Source organism: Balaenoptera borealis (assembly GCF_965194805.1).
Source record: "Balaenoptera borealis genome assembly, chromosome: 1".
NCBI lineage: Eukaryota > Metazoa > Chordata > Mammalia > Artiodactyla > Balaenopteridae > Balaenoptera > Balaenoptera borealis.
The window spans coordinates 161,950,102-161,971,869 of NC_138860.1; the positions used below are offsets into that span (position 1 = coordinate 161,950,102).

General features: G+C 51.0%; 1 protein-coding gene across 2 annotated transcripts in view; it reads left to right on the forward strand.

Moving 5' to 3' along the window:
* Positions 1-9,432: 9,432 nt before the first annotated feature.
* Positions 9,433-21,768, forward strand: part of BMP8B (bone morphogenetic protein 8b) — a gene marked incomplete at its 5' end in the record, with an annotated part of 33,374 nt that continues 21,038 nt past the window's right edge. For both annotated transcript variants that reach the window (XM_082366535.1, XM_082366534.1), the window contains one exon: positions 9,433-9,772. In XM_082366535.1, coding sequence (XP_082222661.1) covers positions 9,433-9,772 — 340 coding nt within the window. The remainder of the gene's footprint in view (positions 9,773-21,768) is intronic.

Consider the following 21,768-nt stretch of genomic DNA (forward strand, 5'->3'; position numbering starts at 1 on the left):
TCTTGTGAACTATGTATTGATGAGAGCCATGTCAAGCATTTTTTTTTTTTAATAAATTTATTTATTTATTTATATTTTATTTTTGGCTGTGTTGGGTCTTCGTTTCTGTGCAAGGGCTTTCTCTAGTTGCGGCAAGCAGGGGCCACTCTTCATCGCGGTGCGTGGGCCTCTCACTGTCGCGGCCTCTCTTGTTGTGGAGCACAGGCTCCAGACGCGCAGGCTCAGTGGTTGTGGCTCACGGGCCTAGTTGCTCCACGGCATGTGAGATCTTCCCAGACCAGGGCTCGAACCCGTGTCCCCTGCATTGGCAGGCAGATTCTCAACTACTGCGCCACCAGGGAAGCCCAAGCATTTTTTTTTAATTCCTGAGAGCAATAGGAAGGTGCTGTAGGGTTACCTGTTGGGAATGAATATACCCAGATTTGCATTTTAAAACAAGCACCTCTGCAGCTCTCTCTTAATTCTTCTCCCTTCACACTATATCACTTCCCTCCAAAGAATAGTGCAAAGTTCCCAGGAATCTGGAGGGATGGAATTCTGAGCACAAAAGGAGTCCTTGGATAGGAGGGAAGGAAGGGAGGAGAAGGCAGCTGTATGATAGCTTCTATTTTCTCTGTCAGGTAGAACATTAGGTCATCTGCTGAGCATGAGCAGGGTAGAAGGAAGATAGAAGTCTGAGAACAGTGTATCTAAACAACAAAACATAATAGAAGTGTTTAGCAGCCTTGAGGCTGGTGACTATGAATTTATAGTGTCACTTATGCCCAGTTGTTTGTGTTCTTCAGCAGTGCTGAGCAGCCTGGATGCCGGCACAAAGGAGATGGGTAGTTAGGTTCATCTAGAGTTTGGAGTTTTGATAGGTAAGTGCTGAGGGCAATTGTGTTCAGGACGTTTGCAGGAAGTGATTAAAACAATAGAACATGATTTCAAAAAAAACAATGGAACGTGAAACTTAAGTTGGTTAAAGAGCAAAATAAAGGCAGAAAAGAGTTGATAGATAGGGAGAAATTGGAAGATTCAGTGGACTGGATATCTTTTTTTTTTAAACATTTTTTGGGGTTGCTTTTTTTAAAAAGTTTATTTATTTATTTATTTTTGGCTGCGTTGGGTCTTCGTTGCTGCACACAGGCTTTCGCTGGTTGCGGCGAGCGGGAGCTACTCTTCGTTGCGGTGTGTGGGCTTCTCATCACTGTGGCTTCTCTTGTTGCGAAGCACAGGCCCTAGGCGCACTGGCTTCAGTAGTTGTGGCCCACGGCCTCAGTAGTTGTGGCTCGTGGGCTCTAGAGTGCAGGTTCAGTAGTTGTGGTGCACGGGCTTAGCTGTTCTGCGGTATATGGGATCTTCCTGGACCAGGGCTTGAACCCATATCCCCTGCATTGGCAGATGGATTCCCAACCACTGCGCCACCAAGGAAGTCCCAAAAGTTACCATTTGAACCATTTTTAGGTGCACGGTTCAGTGACATTAAGTGTATTCATAATGTTTTCCAACCATCACTGCCAACCATCTCCAGAACTTTTTCAGCATCCCACAGTGAAACTCCATAACCATTAAAAAAAATAACTCCTGGGACTTCCCTGGTGGCACAGTGGTTAAGAATCCGCCTGCCAATGCAGGGGACACGGGTTCGAGCCCTGGCCCAGGAAGATCCCACATGCCGCGGAGCAACTAAGCCCGTGTGCCACAACGACTGAGCCTGTGCTCTAGAGCCCGCGAGCCACAACTCCTGAGCCCGCGAGCCACAACTACTGAAGCCCACGCACCTAGAGCCCGTGCTCAGCAACAAGAGAAGCCACTGTGATGAGAAGCCCACACACTGCAACAAAGAGTAGCCCCTGCTCGCTGCAACTAGAGAAAGCCTGTGTGCAGCAACAAAGATCCAACGCAGCCAAAAATAAATAAATAAATAAATTAATTAGTTAATTAATTTTAAAAAAACAAAAAACTCCCCTCTCCCCCACCTCCTGGAAACCACTATTTTACTTTCTGTCTCTATGAGTTTGACTACTCTAGATATCTCATATAAGTGGAATCATAATATCTGTCCTTTTGTGTCTAGCTTTAATAAAGCATAAGGTCTTCAAGGTTTGTCCATGTTGTAGCATGTGTCAGAATTTCCTTCCCTGTAAAGGCTGAATAATAGTCTATTGTATGTATACTCCACAGTTTGTCTGTTCATCTGTTGATGGGCATTTGAATTGTTTCCACATTTTGGTTATTGTGAACAATGCTGCCGTGAACATTGGTGTACAAATATTTATTCAACTCATGACTTTCAATTTTGGGGATATATATCCAGTAGTGAAACTGCTGGATCATATGGTATTTCTATGTTTAATTTTTTGAGAAACTTCCTTACTGTCTTCTGCATTGGCTGCACCATTTTACATTCTTGCTGGCAATACACAAGGGTTCCAACTTCTCCACATCCTCACCAACAGTTGTTATTTTCTGTTTTTTTGATAATAGCCATTCTAATGGATATAAGGTGGTATCTCATTGTGGTTTTGATTTGCATTTCCCTAATGATTAGTAATGTTGAACATCTTCTCATGTGCTTATTGGCCATCTATACATCTTCTTTGGAGAAATGTCTATTAAGTCCCTTGCCCATTTCTAAATTGGTTGTTTGTTTTATTGTTGCTGAGTTTTAGGAGTTCTTTATGTATTCTGGATATTAATTCCTTATCAGATGTATGATTTGCAAATATTTTCTTACATTCTGTGGGTTGCCTTTTATCCTTTTACTCTATTGATAGTGTCCTTTGATGTACAAAAGTTTTAAATTTTGTTGATGTCCAAAAGTCCAATTGATCTATTTTTTCTTTTGTTGTCTGTGGGTTTGTTGTCATCTTGATAACTTGCTGCACAGCTTGCGGGATCTTAGTTCCCCGAGCAGGGATGGAACCCAGGCCACTGCAGTGAAAGCTCCGAGTCCTAACCACTGGACCGCCAGGGAATTCCCATCGTCTTGATAACTTTTAACTGCATTTCTAACCATTCTAACCTCCAATATGGAGGTCCTTCTCTAAATAGAGTTCAATCAATATTCCCCTTCAGTTGGGCTATTCATAAAAAGGAGATCCCCTGAATTGGTAAGGTTTGTATGCTTTTCTCAGGCAGCACAAGTTGATGGAGGTCTTGCTGTTTTCAGGCCAGTTTATGGACACTTTGCTGGCCGTGGTCAACTGGTTGTACAAGGTGGAACCGAAGCTGGCTTGAGGACCAGCCTGTGTATGGGGATCTCAACCTCATCATGAACCTCATGGATGCCCATAAGGTGAGGGATGAGATCTGGGCTGTGTGGAGGGCAAAGCTGTTGGGTCCTCCACCTGTGTGTGCCTTCGGCTCACGGTACCCTCCTAGGGGAGAAAGGAAGTCTCAAAATGTCTGTATCTCTGCTTGTCAGAGAGGCAGCTCCTTGCTCTGTGTGTTTAAACAAACTGTTGCCAGGATTCTGCATCAGCCACAAAGCATTTACCAAAGTTGGTTTGATTCAGATTTGGCGATGTGTAAACGTCACTTTGAGAGGTTTCCCCCACCTCCACCCCGATCCCCAATCCAATCATCCATTGGTGTCATTTGGGTCACAAAATGGATTTAATTTCAGGTGGAAATACACCCATTTCCACTGACTCCCAAAATAAACGTGAGGACTTTTTAACCACTTTGGAACCATACTCATCAATATTTAGTGTAGCCTGAGCCTGTCATGTTCAGGTGCATAATACCCTCCTGTTTCAGTAGGATGGATTCTGATGAAGTGACACTTTTATCATTATCTCTGCTAACATTCTTTACCTTGAAGTCTAGTGTCTACTTGATATTAATACAGTCCCTCTAGCCTTCTTACTTTTTTATTTGCATGATATATTTCTTCCATCGATTTACTTCCAAACTGTGTTTTGTATTTACAGTTCATCTTTCATAGACAGCTTATCATTTGTTCTTGCTTTTTTTTTCTCCCTTAACTCATCTGACAGTTTCTGACTTTTAATTGGAGCATTTAGTCCATTAACAGGAGGTGACCTTACCCACTGGCTGGAGATTCCCCATGAAGACAAGACTGTTTCATTATGTCTATATGTTTATTCTTGCCATGTAATCACACCTTGGGAGCATGATAAACTGGATTTTCCCAGCATCATGGATGCAGTCAGGAGGGTGAGTGAGGCACCTCTGAGGCCCCTCATTGGTCATTTAATGAGGCATTATAGTGCGCCTACACCAAGGCAGCCTGTGGGTCTGACATGATCATGACACAGGAGCTCAGGACAGGATCCTGTGATTGTATTCATATCTATGATAGGTCCTCAGATCACAAAATGCAAAGATTACATGTATTGGTGATAACATCGGATCATCTCCACTCCTGTAGTATTTCTTATGGGAAACTTGTCTCTGCTTTTTTATTATTTATTTATTTAGGCTGCCTGGCGCAGCTTGTGGGATCTCAGTTCTCTGATCAGGGATTGAACCCAGGCCATGGCAGTGAAAGCCAGGAATCCTAATCACTAGGCCATCAAGCTACTCCTTCTGCTTTTTTTTTTTTTTTTTTTTTTTAATTTATTTATTTTTGGCTGCGCCGGGTCTTCGTTGCTGTGCACGGGCTTTCTCTACTTGCGGCGAGCGGGGGCTACTCTTCGTTGGGCTGCACGGGCTTCTCATCGCGGTGGTTTCTCTTGTTGCGGAGTATGGGCTCTAGGTGCGCTGGCTTCTGTAGTTGTGATACGTGGGCTCAGTAGCTGTGGCTCGCGGGCTTTAGAGCACAGGCTCAGTAGTTGTGGTGCCCGGGCTTAGTCGCTCCGCCGCATGTGGGATCTTCCTGGGCCAGGGCTCGGACCCGTGTGCCCTGCATTGGCAGGCGGATTCTTAACCACTGTGCCACCAGGAAAGCCCCTCCCTCTGCTCTTTTAAATTGCTGTCTCTTTTTCATATTCTATATAGAGTAGGTCTTGGCGATCATGAATTTAACCTTGTGGTTTCAGTAATGAGAGTTCATGGATTTGCATTTGTGGTTGGCGTGCAAGAAAGCCAGACACACAGCAAGAGAGGAAGGCTTACTGGACACCGACCCCCACATTCCAACACAGCTTTGTTCTGTTCATCGCTCCCACGCAATAGTGAGCAAGTCTTAGTGGAAGGATTCATGAAGGTTGGAGGCTACTCTTTTGTCAGAGACTAGTAAATTCACAGGTATTTATTGAAATCTTAAACATGAGCCTGGGACTTCCCTGGTGGTGCAGTGGTTAAGAATCCAGCTGCCAATGCAGGGGACACAAGTTCGAGCCCTGGTCCCGGAGGATCCCACATGCCACGGAGCAACTAATCCCGTGCGCCATAACTACTGAGCCTGCGCTCTAGAGCCCGCAAGCCACAACTACTGAGCCCACGTGCCACAACTACTGAAGCCCGCACGCCCAGAGCCCGTGCTCCACAACAAGAGAAGCCACCGCAATGAGAAGCCCGTGCACTGCAACGAATGGTAGACCCTGCTCGCCACAACTAGAGAAAGCCCGCATGCAGCAATGAAGACCCAATGCAACCAAAAATAAAATAAATAAATAAGTATTTAAAAAGAAAAAAAAAGAAGTAGGTAGGACGGAGTAGTCGGGAGAAGGGGGAGAGGCAGGAGAGCGCAGGTCCTGGAAGCTGAGGGCGGAGAGTGTTTCAAGAAGAAAACAGTCAGTAACTCCCCTCCGTGCAAATGACAGCGGTAGAGAGGTGTTTGTACCTGCCAAATTGGCAGAGACTTATTTATTTACATATTTAACAATAACACTTAGTGTTGGCAAGGGTGAAAGAAAATGGGCACCCTCATACTATTTGGGCAGCAGATAATACGTAGCAAAAACCTTAAAAACTGTGTGTGCTCTTTGACCCAAATATTCCATTTCTAGACATTTATCCTAAAGAAGTCACTACGGGTGAGCACAGATTATTCGACAAGATTGTAACAGCAATGTGATAATGTTAAAAAAAACATATTATTCAATCATGTATACTTGGTTAAATAAGTTATGATAGCCATATGATGAAAAAATACCATGAAGCCAAACAAAAACACATGCGAAATAATCAACGGCACGGTGAAATATTGCAATATATTGTAAGTCAATAGAGCAAGTGTGATCTTGGTTTGTTTTTTTTTTTTTTGCATTAAAAATGTACAGATGTGTTTAAAAAAAATACACCAAATATTACCAGTGATTATCTCTTGAACATAGGTTTGGTGATTTTTGTTCTTTTTTTAATCTTTCTGTATTTTCAAAAGTTTCTGCAATAAGCAACCTGTTTTCGTAATCAGGAAAAAAAGTTTTTTTAGTGCTTTGAATAGTGTAATAATAATATGTTAATAATAGTAACAATAACAATAGCTAACATGTATTGAGTGCTTCCCGTGTGCCAGTCACTGTGCTAAGTGCTCTATGTACATTCTCATGTAATTCCCATCACAATCCTACAATCATGAGCCTCGCTGATAGATGAGAGACAACCTGAGAGAGGTTCAGTAACTTGCCCAAAGTCACAGAGTTGCCGGGTGACTGGGGAAGCCCTTGTTTGACACTACTTTCTCCAAGAAACCTTTCTCATTTCAGTTCCCCTCCAGTTCAGGAGTTCCAGGATCACCTGTCCCCACTTCCTCTGTCTTTCCAGGCACTTTGCCGGCCCCTCTGTCAGAGCGCATTCTGCTTTTGGAAAAGATTGTAAGTTCACCTGATGGCCACCCCTGTTAGAGTGGGGGTCTCTTGAGGGCAGGGAGCTGGTCCCCTTCATCTCTGGCTTGGAGCACAGCACAGAGTGCCCCCTGTGGTTGTTGCTAAACTGAACTGTGGGGTGATGCCCTTTGGACTGGCTATAACCTGCTGTTTAGGTTTATGGGAATGTGAGCCTATTGTTTAAAGATCACAGTTATTTCCACTCATCCAAAATTGAGATAAATGATCTCGGCTATTACAAGAATACTGGTACTGGGCTGCTTGCAGTCTTGCTGGGAGGCCAGCATTGTACAATACACAACCAGAGAATTACAGGCTCGATCTGAGACCCCCAGTGATGTGGTGTGGACTCAAAGGGGAATGCAGAGGGATGCCCAGGGACATAGACAGGGACAGTGAAGGGGGCAGGAGATTCAGAGACCCTGACAAAGTGTGACAAGGGGACACCCCTTTGACTCTGCCCCCTGCCTCTGCATGCAGTCACCAAGCCCTGTGGATTCAGCCTCCTAAACAGCCTTCTCCTCTGCCTTCCACCCATTGCTACTGTCTTCCTTCCTGCCCTCCCATTACTGTACCTGCCCCAGCTGTGGGCCCTGACTCCAGTCTCCCTCCTTCCAACCTGGAGTCCCTTCTGTATCCAGGCTCTGGTCTTGTCTTGGGCACTTTCAATGGCTTATCTCCATTATCCTTATGATAAAGTTCAGCATTCTTATCTTGCCTTACACGTGGTCTGTCTGTTGGGTAAGACAGACTAGGCATGTTGCTAAGGCAACAGCAGATGATTATTTAAGGATTTATTTGATATTTAAAATTTTTTTGAAGTGATCATGGAAAAATGTGAATTTTATTGGACATAATTTTAAAGTTTAATCTTGAATTTACATTAGGGCACCATTATGGTCAGGGGCCCAGAGCCCTCTTCTAGCCTTCCAAGGCCCTTTGTGGTCTGTCCCTTGTCAGTGCCTCCAGCCTCACCCTCAGCTGGCCATTTGCCCCCCAGGCTCTCCAGCCTCCACTGCACAGCTCACCTGCACGTGCCCACCTGCTGCAGCCCAGCTCCAGTGTTGTGTGACCTGAGGGAAGTCCCTTAACCTTTGTGTGCCTCGGTCTCCTCGTCTGTTAAATGAGGTGGGGGAGGGGCGGTTAGGTATCTACCCTGTGACAACGTGTGAGCGTGAAAGAAATGGTACAGAACATGGCTGGCACATGGACAGTGCTGATTGTCGCCTGCCACTGTTAACGCTCCTTGGAGTCTCGGCCTTCGCACAAGCTATTTCCTCTGCCTGGTACATTCTCCTCCCACTGACCTTTCCTTCATCCCAGCCAATTCCTTCCGGCCTTCAGAGCTCAGTCTAAGGGTCTTTTCCTCTCAGCGCAGCGCCTCAACCATAAACGAATAAATGCGGTGAGAAGGCACCTAGGGAAGAGCAGGGCGTGCAGAAGGGGGCTAGTCAATGGAGGGGTTTCCGTGAGGAGCCTTCTCTCGCAAGCCGCTGAGGGCCGTGACAATTCAGATGCGCAGAGGCTCAGGAAGGGCACCAGAGCTCCTTGACCGGCGGGAGGCGGGAAGCGGGTGCGCGTATCTCGCGCGCGGCTGGACCGGCACCGGGGTCCGAAGGGCGCCCAGCCAGACCTAGTGGTGTCAGTGCGGCTGCTGGAGCTGCCGGGGCGGCCCGCCGGAGGCGCCAGCCGGGAGCGCGCGGGAGCCAGGCGGGTGGGCGCGCCAGGAGCAGTGACGGAGCCGGCGTCAGGTGTCCGGGAGAGAGCTCCCAGAGGCGCACGCAAGGGGACTGCGGGGAAGGCGCCAAGAGGCCGGCGAGGAGCTGCGGTGGCCGGGAACCCGGGCCCAGCTGCTCGCACAGGGATGCGCCCCACTCTCGGGCCTGGCTGGCACCCACCTGAGGCGTTTCGGGTCCTGCGGCGACACTCCGCGCACCAGGTGGGGCTGCAAGGTCACTCTGCGGGCCGGACGGAGAGTTGGGATCCAGCTCTGGCAGGGCGATCAAGGACACGCCCCGCTGGAGCGTAGGGTCTGATCTCCCCGGACCGCACCGCTACCCTGGGTCCCCAGGCCGAGTCCCCGCGGCTGCCCGACAGCGTGGCCAGCGGCGGGAGGGGAGCCCAGGACGACCGCGAGGCCCCCGACGGCAGGGCTGCGGACTCCTCGCCAGTCCCGCCCGCCACCCACAAGTGGGTAGTATCTCTGGGGCATCAGCAACCGCCCCCCAGAAACCCTTCTTGGGGCTTCTGTTCCGTGGACTTGGCCCCGCCCCTGTGCCCCCATTGGTTGGGTCCGGAGGGGGCGGGACCCGACGGCTGCGAGCTGGACTGAGAGAGGCCACCTCGGCCCGGGGCGCGCGGCACAGACTGAGGGTCCGCTCCTCCCGGAGCCCGGGGGGAGCTCGCCCTCCGCCTCTGAGCTGAGCTGCCTCGGCAGCAGCCGGACTGTCTGGCGCGGCGGCACAGACAGACTAGCCGACGGTCCCCGGTCCCCGGAGGAGCCCTTGCCCGAGGAGGTGCGGCCGCATCCGACTACCCGGAGCCGCGACAGGCGCCGCGGGCCGGACGCTCTAGGGACCGCGCTGCGTCGCGGGCGACGCCCGCCCCGTCCCGCCGGCCCCAAGCCCGGCCCGCCGCTCGCCGTCGGGGCGGCCCCAGCCTCGGGCCCGGCCGGGAGCGGATGCGCGCGCGGTGAGGGCGCCCGGGTCCCGCCATGGCCGTGCGCCCCGGGCCGCTCTGGCTGCTGGGCCTGGCGCTGTGCGCGCTGAGCGGCGGCGGCGCCTCTGGCCCGCGCCCCTCGCCCGGCTGCCCGCAACGGCGCCTGGGCCCGCGCGAGCGCCGCGACCTGCAGCGCGAGATCCTGGCGGTGCTCGGGCTGCCCGGGCGGCCCCGGCCCCGCGCGCCGCCCTCCGCCGCCGCCCGGCTGCCTGCGTCCGCGCCGCTCTTCATGCTGGACCTGTATCGCGCCATGGCCGGCGACGACGACGAGGACGGCGGGACCCCCGAGCGGCGCCTGGGCCGCGCCGACCTGGTCATGAGCTTCGTCAACATGGGTGAGAGCGGGCTCGGGGTGGGCGGCGGCGACCCCACGAGAAGGCGAGTGGGGGACGGCGGGCCGAGGGGCCCCTCGGGGGCTGAGCGCGGGCTGCAGGGTCGTGTGCGCCACTTCGGGCAGGGCGAGCGCCCTGCTGGGAGCGGGGAATCACCTTGTCGTGGACGAGGAACCGCGGGAGGGAAAACCGACCAGGTCAGGGCAGCGAAGTCTCAGCGGGGTGGGGGTCGGTGAGCGGCCGATCCGGCAGGGACAGATGAGGGATGTGAGTCCCAGAGGCGTACATTCACCCGCGGCCAAACACACCCGACGGTAAGATTCATGTAGTGTCGGGTGGACGCGGGCAGTGCCAGGAAGACAGTCTGGTCCTGGGGAGGCAGATGAGTAAACAGAGGCTGTGATGCTGTCATGGTGATAAGGGCGATACTGAAGAGAGGGACAAAGTTCAGCGTGGAAAACCCTGGTCACATCATCAAAGCACCAGGTAGAGATGAGGACCCGGATGTTCTGAGTCCACAGCAGCCTCTTCCCCGGGCCACCTGGGGGCGGGGTGCTGCTGGGGGGTGGGGCGGTGGGGAAGGAGTAGACTCTGAGCTCGGCGGGGCAGGGACTGTGGTCTTGCCACCCTGGGCTCACACCCGGGACTTGGCTTGTCATGGAATGAGTGTCCAGGCCATTGAATGACCTGATGGGCAGCTTGGACCCTCTTTGTTCTCCCAGGTAAAGCCCAGCTTTTCCTCTCTGCAGAAATTATACTCCAAATCGTGGAGTCATTTACCCTTAAAGTTCTCAGAGATAACGTTTTCCATTACTAAACTCTCTTTAATCTACATTCATGAACATATGTCCCCCACCTGTTTTGCCTCCTGTCTGTGGCCAGTGAGGGGCAGGAGTCTGGGCTGAGGCAGACACTAGGCTGGACCTGGGGACCCAAGGACTACAGCTCAGCCCCAGGTGGGGAGAGCTGTGGGACCCAGAGCAGGGAGAGGACCCTTGCCGTGGCCACCGCCTCCCTTCACCTACAGCACCGCTCTTAACCCTCCCAACAGCCCTGTGAGCGACATGATATTCATCCCCATCTCCCAGGTGAGGACAGTGAGGCTCAGAGAGGCAGTGTCTTGCTCAGGACCACGTGGCCTCTATGTGGCCAAGCCAGGACAGGCCCAGGTTGTTTGGCCCTCCATCCAGTGCTCAAGGAGGTGATATTTCTGTGTCAGGAGGGCAGGCTTTCAAGGTGGAGAGAGCTTTCAGAGAGATTTCGGCAGAGGAACCCATGGGTCAGAGTGACAGTAAGTCTTGTGGGTCTTCAGCCATTTGCCTCAAGGAGGCCCGTCCCCCCCAAACCAGAGCTCGTGATGGGCCTCAGGTGGGGGAGCGAGCAGCAGGAGGCAGCCGTTAACCTGTGCTGAGAGCCCAGTGCCAGGCCCAGGACTTGGGCTGGCGGGTTCTAGATGCCACCTTCCTGGTTAGAGGGCAGGGGTGGGGACTTGGGACAGAAGCGACCACATGTGGAACTGAGGCTGGAGCTCTGTGCTGGGGGCAAGCTGACCCCGGGCTCAGGACCAAGAAGAGCTGTGGATGCAGCCACCCTGAGAATGCCTCCAGGGGAGCCGTCCATCTGAGTGAGTCACCGCCTAGCCCATGTCCCTCTTCCCCCAGCATCCCCTGGGGCAAGGGGTGCACAGCCCTGGTGGGAGCTGCTGCTGTGAGTCGAGCAGCACCCTGAGCTCAGGAGGAGCTGGTTGCCCTCCTGCTTCTGCTCTGTGATCTTAGGCAAGTCCCTTGCCCTCTCTGAGCCTCAGATCTCTCCTTGTAAAATGGGGCTCCTAGTGATCTATCCTCAGAGTTGTTGTGTGATAGGTTGACAGAGGGGGAGGGGCAGAAAGTCAGCCCCCTTTTTAGGGTGAACCTGGCCCTGGTCAGTGCTGATCCCAGACCCTCCCAGCTGTTGCTCAGCCTTGGTGTGGATGTGATGGAAATGTCCCCACATGTCTTATAGACATGTGAAACCCAGAAACAGATGTTTAAAGCCAACCAAAGGTGTTTCTATCTGTTTTTGAATAAAAACTAGCATTTGAAGTTCCATAGTCCTATAAATACTCATTTCATCCATGCAGCAACTTGTGAAGCTGTTTTTCCAGCCTTATTTCATGGGCTCAGAGAGGTTAAATAACCGACCCAGGGCCACACAGCACGTCCATGGCATCATCCAGGCTGTGGATTCCAAATCCCAGTTTCTTCCCACACCACCTCTGTGTGTTTCATGAAGGTCTAAGGCCTCTGACGCTGTGGATTAACAAGCAGATCTTTGTTCAGTGGAAGCCTGGCCTGTGGGCAGTCCAGCCAGCTGTCTGAGGGCCTTCTTTATTCTCATGTACTAATTGCACTAGTAAAACTCCTTCAGTTCGAGTAGTTTTAACTGGTAATTACCTAGGCTGATGTGGGGGATTAGAACCTACCAGGATTGTTTCCTCCGTTGGAGGCCCCGACTCCAGGCCCCTGAAGGTCAGCGGCCCCTGAACCACCGTGGAGTCTAATAGCAGAGTCGCCGTGGCATCAGTGCCCACGCCGAGGCTCCCACACCTCTTGGCTCCAGCTCCACCTCTGCTATTGGCCTCATCAGCTCCTGAGAAGCCAGCCGGGCCTGGTGCTTGCCGGGCCCCTGACCGTCAGTGGCACCTGTAGGACCCAGAGGCCTGGGCCTGCCGTCCAGGGATCAGGCCTCTGCTTTTGCGCAGATGCTTTAGGAGCCGTGTCGTGACTGACAGGGCCTGTGTTGGGGGCCAGGGCCGCAGTCAGAGCTGGGCCCTGCCTGGCCTGCCTGTCGACCTCCGCCTGTGGACTCTTGGCTCCCCTTGGCCAGGACACAGTGACGGGGCCGCCCTCGAGGAGCAGACGGAGCCTGTCCCTGGTGCCGCCTGAGCTCAGGGGAGGAGGCCCTGATCTGGGAGGCAGCGCCCAGGTTCTCGTCCCTCCTGGGCCTGCCGTGGACTCCTGCACGTCCCGAGCCACACCGCTTCCCTTCTCTGGGCCTCTGCTTTCCTGTCCAGTCCACAGCGATGGTGTCAGAAAGACGAGGTGCCTCCCAGCTCCGGCCCTGTGGCTCCCCGGAGGCAGCTTCTCACACCACCACCCATCCCTCCGCCCAGCTCGGTGTGACTGGCGGGACCCCCGAGTGCCTGAGCCGGCCCAGCCAGTCCTGAGGGAGGAATGAGGCAGGAGAGACCACCTCTGCATGTTCCTCCTGAGCCCTTCTCCGCCTCCTGTCCTGGGAGCACCAGGTGCCCAGGCTCCAGAGTGAGAAACTGAGGCACAAACGGCACTGCAGGCAGAAGTGTAGTCAGAACTGGATGGGCCATCTTCACTTTTGTCCTGCCCCTTCCCAGGACTGGTCTAATTCACTCCTGCAATCCTGGGGGGCTGAGGATGGGGGTGGGGATGAGCTGGGGCTGTTGGATTCGGGAGGCGCCGGGCTCAGTGCGAGCGAGGGACCTGGCCCGGGTCCTGCTCAGCCCCCTGACCTCACCTCCGTGAGCCCCAGGGTCACTTTCTTTGGTTCTTTAGTAGGCAATTCTTGCATATTTTCCTGAATTCACTCCACAAATAGTCATGTAGTACCTGCTCTGTGCCAGGCTCTGTTCTAGTTCCTGGATTATAACAGGGAATGAAACTAAGTCCCCCCTTGTGGAGCTGACCTTCCAGTGGGAGAGACAGATAACAGTACATCAGCCACAGAGTGATTGTCACGTGGTCTAGACAGTGCCGCCTCTCTCTGGAAACCGAGAGGGGAAGGACAGTGGGAGGGCAGGCAGGACTGGGCTGGGGGTTCTGACCTGGGACTCAACAGAATTTGCATCTTGACTCCACCCACTACTCTCGGTGTGATCTGGATTTTCAGTCCACCTCTCAGAACCTCAGTCTCCTCTATAAAACGGATATACTCACGGTACCCACCCTAGGGGCTGTACAGCGATTGTGTGAGATGACACCCAGTGATGACCACATGCCCAGAACCTCCATGTCTGTGCTTTCATCTCATCTCACATTTACTGTCACATCTTTGTTTAAAAAGAGGACAGAGAGGTTCAGGGTAGTTCGGTGGTTTTCCCAAGGTACACAGCAGGTTGTCTCCCTGCCTGCACTTCCTTTGCTCTTGTCCTACACAGAAGCTGCCTCTCCCCCCGGCCCAGGGCCCATCATTAGGTGCAGTACGTGCTGCTGAATTGGACTGTATTCAATGTGAGCGTGTGTTGTAAACTAGGAACGTGATTTTCAAAATATCTTTGTTTTGGGATTTATAGAACTGATGCATATTCGTTGTAGAAAATTCATACCGTATAGATTCATTATAGAATTTCATGATAGAAAATTCAGACCATATATCTAGAGACATATAATATGGAAGCTCCTAGTAATCCTCTGTCTACCTCAGTTAGAACCAATGTTTAATCCTTTAGCTTAGCCCTTCCCCAGCAACCAGCCCTGATATTTTATCAATTTGTGTTATTCTTTTTTACAAAGTGGAATCTAAATGCCCACTGTTTTGCCATTTTGTCTTTCACTTAACAATAAATCCTTTATCTGTCTTGAAAGTCGACTATTAAGTGACCACATTATTTTTCCTTTTATCTATCTACCTTTTATTCATTTATTTTTATTTCAACTTTATTGAAGTATAATTGACATATAAAATTGTAAGTTATTTAAAGTGTACATCAGGGTGATTTGCTATACATATACATATAACATTCCCCCCACCTAGTTAATTAACACAGTCATCACTTCACATATGTATTCTTTTTTTTGTGTGAGAACATTTAATTTCTACTCTTTTAGCAAATTTCAAAATTATATAACTGTGTTATCAACTATAGTCACCGTGTTTTACATTAGCTTCTCAGACCTTATTCAACTTATGGCTGAAAGTTTGTACCCTTTACCAACCTCTCCCTATTTCCCCCACCCCCACCTCCTGGCAACCACTTTTCTACTCTTCTGACTTTTTAACTTTTTAAAATCCACATATAAGTGGTATCATGAAGTATTTGTCTTTCTCTGGCTTACTTCACTTAGCATAATACCTTCAAGTTTCATCCATGTTGTCGTAAATGGCAGGATTTCCTTCTTTCTCATAGTTGAATAGCATTCCCGTGTGTGTGTGTGTGTGTGTGTGTGTGTGTGTGTGCACGCGCGCGCGTGTGTGTGTGCACGCGCGCATGCGCCTTATCTTCTTTATCTATTCATCTGTAGATGGACACTGAGGTTATTTCCGCATCTCGGCTGTTGTGAATAATGCTGCAATGAACATGGGAGTGCAGATATCTCTTTTTTTTTAATTGAGATATAATTGACATATAATATTATATCTGTTTCAGGTGTGCAACATAATGATTCAATACTTGTACATACTGCAAAATGACCACTACCATACTTACACTTTTTTCTCTTTGATATCCTGTTTTTATTTCCTTTGGATATATATCCAGAAGTGGGATTGCCGGATCATATGGTGGTTCTATTTTTAATTTTTTGAAGAACCTCCATATTATTTTCCATAGTGGCTGCACCAATTTACATTCCCACTAACAGTGCACAAGAGTTCCCGTTTTCCCACATTCTCACGAATACTTGTTATCGCTTGTCTTTTTGATAATAGCCATTCTAACAAGTGTGAGGTGATAGCTCATTGTGGTTTTGGTTTGCATTTCCCTGATGATTAGTGATGTTGAGCACCTTTTCATGTACCTTTTGGACATTTGTATGTCTTTTTCGGAAAAATGTCTATTCAGTTCCTCTGCTCATTTTAAAAATTGGATTGTTTGGGTTTTTTTCTATTGAGTTGTATGTGTTCTTTATATATTTTGGATATTAACCCCATATCAGAAATGTGGTTTGCAAATATTTTCTCCCATTCAGTAGGTTGCCTTTTCATTCTGTTGATGGTTTCCAGAGGTATTTCTCTTTCCAAGAGTTGAAGATGGGTCTCTTTTCTCCAAAACCCTGTTTGGCCATCAGAATGGTGTGCCCTATGGATCCCTGATGACTGACTACTCCTCCCCGCCCCCATCTTCTCAGTCTTTACTCACCTTTCTGAGGTAAATGACTACTATTGCCCCTAGGTGACAGGGGAGAAGTTTAGTCTCAAAGAGTATAAGTGACTGGCCCAAGGTCCTGGGTACCCAGATCCAAAGGAGCAGATATGAAAACTGGGTCACAGCCGTGAGGAGGGTTGGCCTTGGGGGTGGGAGAGCACAGTGGGGAAGACCAGGTTTTAGTTCAGGGTCTGCTACTTGAGATGTGTAAGATTTTGAGCAGGTTACTTAAAGTCTCAGCATCTCAGTTTCCTCATCTTTAAAATCAGGATAATAATACCTGTATCATAGTGCAATGGTTACATAGGTTAAGGCATTGAAAAACTTAGCAAGTGCCTGGCACCGCTCAATAAACAGCAGCCAGAATTATGAGGAAGAGCCTGCTGTGTTTGTCTACCCTCCCGCCCCCATCATTTACTTGGGGACCTGGAGCTGAGTGGTAAGAGCACGGTTCCAGGATCAGATCCCCATTCTACCACTTGTTTTTAGTGGATGCTATGGTGCTCCCCATATATTCTCTTTGGGACTGAGTCACTTATTGCCCCAGCTGCTTGGAGGGTGGCTGCTGACAACTGGGTCCTTCTCTCGGCACCAGCCCACCAGCTTCTTGCTCAAGGTTGGGCACCCACCTTGAGGGCACCCCACATCCAATGACTGGCTTATTGGGGTATAAATGCCCAGCCCCCTTGCCTCAAGGAGGGACAACTGTGAAGGGCCATCAGCCCAGAGCTCCCCGTGCAGATGGGATGGGCTGGCCCTTTTGTGATTGCGTCACTGTTCAACTGTGCCCACTCCTGCTCCTTCGTTCCCTGCAAGAACACTCTCCACTAAACCTACCCACCCAGCCTGTTGCCCAGGAAGTCTGACCTAAGATATATTTATATGATTTTTGTGTAAGTTATTTACTGCTGTGTGCCTCAGTTTCCTCATCTGTAAAATGGGAGCGATAATAGTTCCTGCATCCTAGGATGGCTATGAGCATTAAATGACTTACTCTATGTAAAGGGCTGAAACAGTGCCTGGTAAATGCAAAGTAAGTGTTAGCCTGGTTTGATTGTTTGTTTGTTTTTAACCTAAGTCCAGCTGGTCAGTGACAAGACCAGAAGTAAAACCCAGTTATTTCCTTTAACTGCTGGCTCTGCCCCCTGAGCAGCAGCCATTCCTTCAGAACAGTCTAGGGCTCTGAATACAGGAAGGGTTCTGGGGAAGCCAAAGGCTGCAAGACCCAGGTATGGAGAAGGTTGGATCCTTCAGTCTGAGGTCATTGTTTCACAAACACTCCTGGGAACCTACTGTGTGCTGTTGCCCTCCCTGGTTATCTTGGTGCTCACTCCAAAGCACAAGCCCCAGCCCAAGATCTGCTTATTACAGTGGGAAAGATAGGCCCACAGACAACTCAATGTAAATGATCACAAAGTGGGAGAAATGGCCATTCCCCCACTCAGATATGAGCATGAAGGTTCAGTGCTGCAGAAGACAGACCAAGTCCCTCTCTCATTTGCAAGGGATGAACTAGGCCAGAAGAGGGGGAGGAATGAATGGCCTCCTGGCTGGGGGACAGAGAAGGCTTTGAAGGAGGTGGCACTGTGCTGGACCTTGAAAGAAGGGTAGAACTTAGTCAGAAGCAGGTGAAAGGGGAAGGTGTCCAGGCAGAAGGGAGGCATGGAGGTGAAAAAGCTCTCAGCCTGTTCTTGGAACTCTAGTTCCTCAAGTGAAAATCCACTCACGGCTTCTCCTGCTTGGGATCCTTCTGCGTGTTCCTTCTTGCCAGCCTGGCACTTGGCGTTTGACATTATAGTCCAGTGGAACCCTGCGGTGTTCCCTTGACATGTCCCCAACCTGATGAGGCTGTGGATGGGGAGAAAGAATGTAGACTTTGGAGACAGACACACCTAGACTCTAATCCCACCTTGGGGGCTTCTGGGTGTGGTCTTGTGCAAATCAGTTAACTTCCCTGATCTTCGGTGTTCTCAGCTATAAAATGGGGTGAAGAATGCCTCTTTCACAGGGTTGCTGTGGTTGCCAGCCTCCAGTATAGTTCTCAATGATCCCTGCCTCCTGGTTTTCACACCCTTGTGTCCTCCCACACTGGGCCAGCGCTGGTCTATGTGACCAATAGGATGTGACAATAGGGATGCTGTGTCACTTCCAAGATTAGGTTATAAAAACACTGCAGCTTCCGTCTTGGGCTCTACCCGCCACCCCCCAAGATGACTCATTCTGAGGAAAGGTCATGTTGTGAGAGGTCCACATGGGGAACCTTCTACCCTCAGCCACAAGCGTGAGCTTAGAAGTGGATCTGTTCATCCCAGTCAAGTCTCCAGAGACCACAGCCCCACCTGACAGCTTGACTGTCACCTCATGAGAGACCCTGAGACAGAGCCACCCAGCTAAGCACCTGGATTCCTGACCCTCAGAAACCATGGGAAATAATAAGTGTTGGTTGTTTTCAGCTGCTATATTTGGGGTAATTTGTTACACAGCAATAGATAACTAACACAGTTAGGTAAACAGTAACAAATATGGCCTGCGTAATGTGCCCAGGATGGTGCCTGACATACAGTTCAGTGCTCAAAAAATGGGAGCTGACACATTATTTCCCACCTCCGTGCTTTGTCTCAAATACTTTACTCCATTTCTGCTTGTCAGAATTCTTCCACCACTCTCAACTATGTTTCCTAGAAAAGTGTTCTCTGACCACTCCTCCCTAAGGCACCTCTACGAGCGCCCTCCACCTTGATCATCTGTATTTCTCTTAGGAATGGAGTTGCTTTCTGCCTGTCTGATTTGGGGGCACGTCTAGTCCCTTTTTCTCCTACCCACCCCCCGACCCTACTAAGAAACTATGAATAACCTCAGAACGGGGACCAAATCTGACTCTGGGCCTGGATGGGTGACACATAAGCAGGGCCAGCCTCCCGTCTTTTTTTTTATTATTGCTTTTTTTTTTTAATTTGGCCACGCCGCACGGCATGTGGGATCTTAGTTCCCTGGCAGGGATGGAACCGACGCCCTCTGCATTGGAAACGCAGTCTTAACCACTGGACCGCCAGGGAGGTCCCTCCAGCCTCCTCGTCTTTTCAGATCACCCTGTCCCTCCTCTGGGACCCGAGTCCCCGCAGGGCGCTGCCTGGAGGACAGTGGCCTCAGCAGGCCACCTCTCAGGCACCTGTTGATGGAAGAATCTTGTGGAGAGGTGATTCCCCCATACCAGTATCGCCACCCAGAAAGTCCAGGGCCACTCATTTTACATGGGCTCCAAGTCTGCAAGTCCACGTGAAGGGCCCCTAACCTGACACGTGACCCCCAGCAAGTCTCTGCTCCCCTGGGCCTCAGTTTCCCATCTATGCAGGGTTGCCACGAAGGCCTTTCCAGCTCCCACAGAAGAATGTGTCCCCCACCCTCCCTGCCCACTGATGGGGCTCCTCCAGGGCTGAGGCACAAGGCGGGAGGACACCCGCCACTCCTCACGGGCACCCACTCCCCACGGGAGAGAGGGGATGTGTCACCGTGACCACGTCTTTCTGGAAAGCCCCACAGTTCAGGTCTTTCCTGGGTTTGAACTGGAGGAACCGCATCCTTCTTGCTCACATCTCCTTGGATCTATTTTTGGCCTTGGCGGGCTTGATGTGGTGCAGTGGGCAGGTTGTTCCCTTTTAATTTGGGCTGTGAAGCCGGCTGAGGCCTGGACCGGTAATTATAAGCACAGAGCCATTTATGGAAACAGCTCTTGAAAAAGTCAGTAATGAGAACTGACTAAAAATACCCCCAGAAGTGAAGCGGGGGGCCTGCTCTGGGCAGCGCTGAGATTCCTGGGCGGGAGGAAGCCCTGAAGAGGCAGAACCAGGAGGTGATGGATTCTGCAGCTCACTCGGGACCCGCACGGGCCGCGGAGACCCGGGTGTTTCCTTAGGTCTGGGGTCCCCCTCGGCCTTGTTACCGGCAGGACCAGCCAGACGGGCCCACCCCATCCGCCTCCGGGGCTCCGAGGGAGCTGGTCCTCCACCTCAGGGCCGGGCCGTGAATGGAGGCGAGTCCCACAGTAAAGTGAGAACATGGATGGCTTGGGTTGGAAACCCTCGGTGGCGAGGAAGCCACTCCCAGACCAGCAGGACGCCCAGCCCAGGGGCTGCGCTGCTGGTTGCTGAGCCGCTGTCCTGGGGACCAGGAGCCCTTGGGATGAGGGGCCGGGCATCCCCTCTCTGGGCCCCCGGGACACGAGGGGCTGGATGAGCAGCCCCAGGGGCAGACCGCTGAGGCCTCCCGTTTCCACCCCACATTGTTCAGTCTCTGTCCTCAAATTGGTCACCGTCCAGAGGGCAGATGAACCATTGACGGGAACCCCCGGGACAGGGAAAGGGAGAGACCGGCAGGCTGATGTGTGTGGGGTCAGAGGCAGGCAAGGGGGCTTTCACAGCTGGACCGAGAAGAAAGTAGCCTTTATACTTGGTGGGACGGGGCAACCCTGGAGAGGGCGGCTTCAAGGAGGGACTCCAGGGGGAGGGTGTTTGCACCAGAAGGCCCAGGAGGCCGTGAGGATGGGCAGGGCCAGCCTGTGTGGGTGAGGGATGGTGACTGGACAGCAGAGCCAAGCGTCAGACCCTCCCATGGGCCCTGAGGGGCTGGGGAAGGGTTTGAGGGCAGGAAGGACTGTCAGGTCAGAAGATGCCATTCTCTTAATAGCCACACTGGACTGGAGGAAGGGGGTGTCTTTTGAAGTCTTACTTTTTGGTCAGGAACAAGACAGATTTAGGTTGTCCGGGTGACTCTACATTTTGCTGAGGGCACAAAAATAGCCAAAGCCAATGTAGGTGTTGGGCGGGTGGCATCTGGAGGTCTAGCCTGAGCTGTGGGTGCAGGGTCTCAGACATGGGAAAGCAGAATGAGGGCCACAGACGTGGTGGTGGAGGCCGTCTCCTCTTGTGGGCCCTCCCCTCAACCGTGGGATCCAGAGGTGGTTTATCAGGGGCTGGAGGAGAAGGCCGAGGGTCCAGTTAGCACTCACTGGTGAATCGTGACTGTTTATTGTTCTGGGGGCTGCATTAAGGCGATCCAGAAGGTAAATTAATTTGCTGCTGCTTCTCCAGACAGAAAAGCTGGTTCAGTGACTGAACATTTTGGGCAGCTCTTTATAATTTTGTGGAAAATAAACATGTCAAGGTGCCTATGGATCCAGACGTACCTTTGTCTGCTCCCTGTGCCCAATGAAGTGCATTGTGCCTGTCTTTTCATATCTTTGCCAGTGTGTCTTTGGGAATCTTGTGTCAAAGGATAAATTCATATGTAACTTTGCCAGGGTATTGCAAAAGGATGTTGCCAAATTCCTCTCCATGGTACCCCTACCAGCACCATGTGAGAAGACGCACATCTGCGCTTACCTATTTCCTTCTCACAGGCCATACTGAGCACCCAAGGACAAGCCCCCCATCCCTTCCAATCCTCTTGAAACCATCATGCTCTGTATTTTACTTACAATAGAAATGACATCCCCTATTTTATTTGTCTTGTTTGTTTCTATTCTGTCTCCCCTGTTAGACTGTAAACACTGTGAATGCACTGTCCTGTTCTGTCTGTTCACTGCTGTGTTCCCAGTGCTCAGAACAGACTCTTACATACCGTAAGAACTTGATAAATTTGTTTATAAATTGAACTTGATAAATGAATGAATAAATAAATGAATGATGAGTACACTTATTTAGAAAACAATCACTCAAAATCTCCCCTTCCCCTCCACCCATGGCCTTGGAGTTGCAGACATGGCCTTCGGAGGGTATCTCATCTTGGCTCAAAGCTGGGAGATTGCAAGTCAGGCTCATCCCAAACTCCTGCTGAACAGCCATCCCTCCCAGTCCATTGCCTGACTATTTACAAAGTACTTGCATGGGCTTGTGAGGAAAGCTGGGTG